The sequence below is a fragment of the Nylanderia fulva genome, unplaced genomic scaffold, assembly GCF_048542155.1.
Source record: "Nylanderia fulva isolate GAGA-0341 unplaced genomic scaffold, ASM4854215v1 Scaffold18, whole genome shotgun sequence".
Lineage (NCBI taxonomy): Eukaryota > Metazoa > Arthropoda > Insecta > Hymenoptera > Formicidae > Nylanderia > Nylanderia fulva.
In genome coordinates this window covers 1,686,553-1,692,409 of record NW_028190055.1, presented here as the reverse complement: position 1 = coordinate 1,692,409, position 5,857 = coordinate 1,686,553, and the positions used below count along the sequence as shown (strand labels likewise).

Genomic DNA, 5,857 nt, shown 5'->3' with positions numbered 1-5,857 from the left:
TTCATTATTACATTTTTATAAAGCAATATAATTTGAATAAATTTCTTCAAAATGTATTTTGAAAAAAGTGGTTCATTAACGCGATCAATGTTGCCAACATTAAGATGCGTTCTAAATTCATCAAGGTTGTGTTCGTAAATTTACTATTTAGAGTACAATAGATTTCGATGGACCAATCAGAACGAAGAACTTGTTTATCTTGATTGCTCAAAGAGCAAATTTTTGAACACAACCCAGGAAGACCGATAATGGAATAATTTAATATGGCGGAAACGTTGCGTCGACGAAGCTCAATCAGTGTAATTTTGTGAGGAATCTGATACAATTGATATAATTTCGGCACAATTTACAAGAATATATACTATTCTATAAACGATTCAAGTGATATAAAATTGTACAACAACGAGCGATAAATTCCACGGTTGTTGGCAAGTCGCAAATATGGGTTCTAATAAACGTCATAAGACTGAAAAATCTCGCGACGCCAAGAAGAAGCGTCATCGCAGTCGTTCCAGAAGTTACACGCCCGATCGCGAGAAGTCGGAGAAGCATAGGCATCACAAAAAGCACAGGAGGAAAGAGCGCAAGGATTACGATAGCGATGGTAAGAATTTTGATCCAAAGATTGTTTTTTATACATGCACATTATTATGTATTACAAAGTATAAGATTTCTCTGTCTTTTTCAGTCGAGATTGTTAATGCACCACCACCACCAAAAATATCGAAATTATCTCACCCATCGACGCCTCCACCGCCAGAAATTTCTAAACAGCGCAGTCCATCCCCTGCTAAAGGTGGAGCGTCGCAGACTTCATTATCTATTGAGGAAACTAATAAACTACGTGCAAAGTTAGGATTAAAACCATTAGAGGTTGATAATACACCGAAAGATGATCCTAATAAAATCAAAGATGATTTGGGAGAGTTTTATCATAAACCTGCTCCAAATAATAATCAGAAGATAAAAGCACAGAAATTAAGAGAGAAGATCGGTACTCAAAAGGAAAAGAGACAGATTGAAGCAAATTTGTCAAAGGTAAAAGCTTTGGGTGAATGCGACTCTGATGATGATACTCAAGCATGGATCAATAAATCGAGACAATTGGAGGAAGAGAAAAAGAAAGCAGAAAAAAGGGTAATATTTATTTGTTTTAATATTTTTCACAGTACTTGTATAATTAGTACTTTACGCATACTTTTCTTTAAATCAATTCATGTATTTTTTACAAAAATATTTTATTTTAATTTAAGGCGAAGATGTTAGATCAATTAGATGAAGAATTTGGAATTGGTAATTTGGTCAGAGAGGAAATACATACTGCTCGTAATACAGCATATACAGAGAAGGATTTGAAAGGCCTCCAAGTCGAACATAATGTTGTAAGTATAAAATATTATTAATTATTATAAATAGTTTAATTATATAAATACATTTGAATATATGTATAAATTTAAAAAAACAGAATACTCATTTTTTTATCTTATAATAAGTTTTAAACAATGTTGTAGGAAACATTTGAAGAGGGTAAGACTTTGATCTTGACATTAAAAGATCAAGAGGTATTAGATGACAATGCTGATTTACTTGTAAATGTTAATATGGTTGATAACGAACGTTACAAACGTAGTGTTTTAAACAAAATTAAAAAACCTACATACGATCCATACGCTGATGAAAATTTTGACGAATATGGATTTCCGAAAAATAAAATTTTGGAAAAATATGATGAGGAAATCGATGGGGAAAAGAAGGACAATTTTGTGTTGGGTACTAATAATGCAGTAGAATTGAAACGACGTCAAATAGAGACAGTGAAGCAACGCTTAGCAAATAAAAAACTAGAAACACTACAGATGGCAGAACCAAAATTGGCAAGTGAATATTATAATGAAGAGGAACTTGCAAAATTCAAGAAGCCAAAGAAAAAGGTGAAAATTGTTTTCTTATACTCTTATATGCAAGATTTATTATAAATATTAAGTACAGTTATTAGGATGCAATTGTATATTGTAGCTTGTTTTTAAGAAACAATATTCTGTGATACATCATATAATATAAAATATACATTTTTAGATTCGAAAAATTAGAACAAAAAAGAAATTTAAGGTTGATGACTTGGTACCTGTTGATAATGACTATCTTAGAGATCTTGGAAGTAGAAGAAGGAAAAAACCAGATGATTCAAAGGATAATGATGCTTTAGATGTTGACGATTTAGAAGGTACTTATATATCAATCAAAGATATTCTATAATTTTATTGAAATTGTTATAGATAAATTAATCACTTGTAAATTGTAAATATAACTCTGAAGTGAGATATTAAATTATCAAATTATATAATCAATTAATTATAATTAATTTTTTATAATGATCTCAATCTATATATGTGTATATTATTAAATAATGTGCATACATTTTTCTGTTCTTTTAAATTTTCTTTTTATGCAAAGATAAAAACAATTATATTTTTTTCTTTCTCTTCTATTTGACTATTCAAAATTGTGTACAATTATTATTTTAATAGCCCCTATAGAAGATCTTACTGGAGTAAAACTGGAAGAAGACGATAAAGAATTGGAGTTACAATTGGCCTTAAAGAAAGCACAACGTTTGAAGGAGGGACTTTCAGTTGGCATCCAGAAAACTGTTGAAACAATAAAACAAGAAATCCTTAATTCAGAGGATAATCAGGTTGGAAATATCGTTCTTAACTCGACTGCAGAATTCTGTAGAACATTAGGTGATATACCCACATATGGACTTGCTGGAAATAGAGAAGAAAACGGACAAGAACTCATGGTATGCTGAAAATAATATGTTATTTGGTATTTATGTATTTTTTATAATCATTTTGTAAATTAAAATGTTGCAGGACTTTGAAATAGATGGAATTAAAGATGAGCCACCTGTGAACGAAGACGAAGACGATGGTCGTGGTGCTTGGAACACAGTACACCTAGGTTAGACAATATTACTCTATATTGATGTTAAATATATTATAGATTAATATAAAAACTGATATATATTTTGTAGAGAGAAAGAAAAAAATTACACATGTTTATATGTATAGTTAATGTTATAATGAATATGTTATAATTAATGTTTTTCTTAACGTGAATTCTATGTAAATAGATGAAAATACATCGGAGCCAGTTGTAATGGAAGCAGCAATTTTAGACGCTGAGCCGTCACTCGGACACGGTGTAGGTGGAGCTTTAAAGTTAGCCATGAGTAAGGGCTATTTGCAGAAAGAAGATAGCAATCGGCCCTCAGCGTCACGATTTGCGCATCTACAAGCTCAGAATTATTCAATAGAGGATAAAACATATGGGTAAGTGAATTATATATTATCGCGATTCGATATAAGATAATTTCTTACCTGTTTCAAATATGTATTGCGGAGAAAAAGAACTTGTAAGAAATGGTTCTTATGTCGAATACGCCTCCACAAGTATTGTGTTAGACAAGTCTCTAGTGAATTTCTGAACTGTCAGTTAACAGTTTTAAATAGAGCCCGGAAATCGGTGCTCGGAACGGGTGATCCGCTACCACTACAAGAGTTTACCGCTTAATCGGAGGCGATAACAGATGACCTGAGACAAGAGTAGGATTTGTTAAGGTATGTTATGCGATTCCATTGCTGCGAATCGTGCTAAGATTTTAGACAAAAAATCTGTTTGGACTTTGTGAGAAGATCAAAATCAAACGTTGATTACAAAATTATCAACATGGATGAATTATCAAAATGGATGTTAAAAAAAGTTGCCTCTTCTTTTTTTATCTCTCTATACAATTCAATTACGATTGTTTTATATATAACTATAGGGCTTGCATGTTTAATATAAATCAAGTATGGAGAAGCATTTTACACGACTATCTGTGCTCAGTTATTACAGTTATTTAAATTGATTGATTGCTTTTCGAGCACTTGAACAAATCTTTAAATAAATATAAGAGTGATAAAAAAAGACGGAAAATCTCTATATATATTTTTTTATGTGCATGGACATATTAATATCTGTTTATATTTTTATACTATCGATATATAATATAGTACAATATTTATATTAAAACATTCATTAAATGGTAATTTTAATGTAGAATTATGTATCGAAAATTTAATTATATTATATTCGCAAATATCGATAATATTTGTTACTTTCAATAAGTAAAGTAACTCGTTTATTTTAGTTAAATCACGTGCATAATGCATATCTGAAGGATTACAAGCATCATTTGTAATCAAGATTTATTAATACTGGTAGTGGACACAAGTTTCAGAACACCGCATTTCTAGGGCTTTAATTTTTATCTTTGCTTCTGTAATAATAAAATCTAGTTAAATAAGACAATAACAGTATACAAATCACATTTCTAGCCGATATTTGTGGAGAAAATGGGACAATTGATAAAGAGCTCATAATTTGAAATGTCTCTTTACTCGTTCATGTATTTTTTTTTGTTTCAGTGATGACGACAAATTCGGCAGAAGAGATCGTTTTAACGGACCGACATCTGACTTTAAGGAAAAGGAAAGTTTTAAACCCAATGTGAAGCTTGAATATATCGATGATGACGGTCATGTTTTAAGCGCCAAGGAAGCTTTTCGATATCTATCGCATAAATTTCATGGAAAAGGCCCAGGGAAAAATAAGGTTTTTTATATTAAATTTTAGAAATTAAACCACATGTACTTGTATAGCTTGAAACTTGTATAGCATTTAAATCAAGATCCATATTTGCAAAGCTGTAATAATTCTTCAACATGTATTTTAGGTGGAGAAAAGAATGAAAAAAGCTGAACAAGAAGTTTTAATGAAGCGAATGTCTTCAACAGATACACCTTTAGGTACACTAAATTTATTGCAAGCAAAACAAAAAGAAACTCAATCACCATACATAGTGCTTAGTGGCAATAAACAGATGCAAACGTAAGAACACTCAGTAAATTTATATAAAATAATAAATTAGCGCGATTAGAATGTGTCAATATATATTTCTAAATATGCTTACTTTTCTATAAATAATTTCTTCTAATAATTTTACTTTTTTACATATTGATAGAGGTCTAATATAATATATATTCTTTGCAGGACTAGCATAGCTAAAACAAAACATTGAAGAATAAATGCAAACAAGGATGAAAATTGTATATAATCTTACATATATATAGTTGAATTTCCGAAAATAAATTTGAGTTTATAATTTCAATGTAACACAAGGATTGTAAATTATGAGAGAAAAGGAAGCTTTGTTAAATTGTATAACCATAATAATTAAGAAAATATTCACAGGATCTATTCACAGATTTGATGAGATTTTTTTAAATTTGCACAACTTTGGCTCTGTAGTGTGGAAAAAAAATAATAAAGAAAGTAATGATTTTATAGATAATGCTTAATATAAAGCATATTTTGCAAGTATGAATGTATTTCTTGATCAATAAATATGTTTTACAGCATATCTATAGAGATTCCATTTTTAATTCACACTTAAATTTTGTATTAATGCAAATGAAAAATTAATGAAGAAAAAATTCAGATGGAAAAAAGGAAAAGGATAAGTTACTGAATTATTTTACTCAATGAGTTACCATGAATGTAAAGCAATCATTTTGCTTCTTTGTACATTACTCCTTTAATTATTATTATACATCGTGTACTTCATAAAACAATCTCATTTTTATTATATATATTCGATATTTTTATCTATCATTGTAATCAGATTAGCAAGTCAAAAAGAAAAATCTATGAAAATCTATATATTAAATAAAATTCTTGTCGTCAAATACTAATACAAAATATAGTCTATTGTCTATTCTAATAACAATGTTTATGATAGCAATAAACAATG

At 29.5% G+C, this 5,857-nt stretch overlaps 1 protein-coding gene across 3 annotated transcripts; it reads left to right on the top strand.

Moving 5' to 3' along the window:
- The first annotated feature begins 243 nt into the window (after positions 1-243).
- Positions 244-5,477, top strand: LOC114938417 (U4/U6.U5 tri-snRNP-associated protein 1). 3 transcript variants are annotated; one of them, XM_085481430.1, is made up of 11 exons: positions 245-604; positions 689-1,137; positions 1,254-1,382; positions 1,512-1,931; positions 2,077-2,224; positions 2,529-2,803; positions 2,877-2,964; positions 3,137-3,335; positions 4,473-4,659; positions 4,781-4,935; positions 5,098-5,477. In XM_085481430.1, the coding sequence occupies exons 1-11, from the start codon at positions 442-444 to the stop codon at positions 5,123-5,125; spliced, it is 2,241 nt and encodes a 746-aa protein (XP_085337556.1). In that variant the 5' UTR covers positions 245-441; the 3' UTR covers positions 5,126-5,477. The 3 variants fall into 3 exon arrangements, 1 of the variants encoding a protein (XP_085337556.1); XR_014924467.1 differs by lacking the exons at positions 4,781-4,935; positions 5,098-5,477 and adding an exon at positions 3,506-3,623 and having other exon boundaries at positions 244-604; positions 4,473-4,536; XR_014924468.1 differs by lacking the exons at positions 4,781-4,935; positions 5,098-5,477 and adding an exon at positions 3,499-3,623 and having other exon boundaries at positions 244-604; positions 4,473-4,536.
- Positions 5,478-5,857: the final 380 nt, after the last annotated feature.

What these genes read in the sequence shown, in the direction of transcription:
- LOC114938417 (XM_085481430.1), top strand. Translation starts at nt 442, where the DNA reads ATGGGTTCTAATAAACGTCATAAGACTGAAAAATCTCGCGACGCCAAG. An exon ending in TCAAGAAGCCAAAGAAAAAG is followed by an intron (nt 1,932 to 2,076) that starts GTGAAAATTGTT and finishes ATACATTTTTAG; the next exon opens with ATTCGAAAAATTAGAACAAA. An exon ending in AAGGCCCAGGGAAAAATAAG is followed by an intron (nt 4,660 to 4,780) that starts GTTTTTTATATT and finishes CATGTATTTTAG; the next exon opens with GTGGAGAAAAGAATGAAAAA.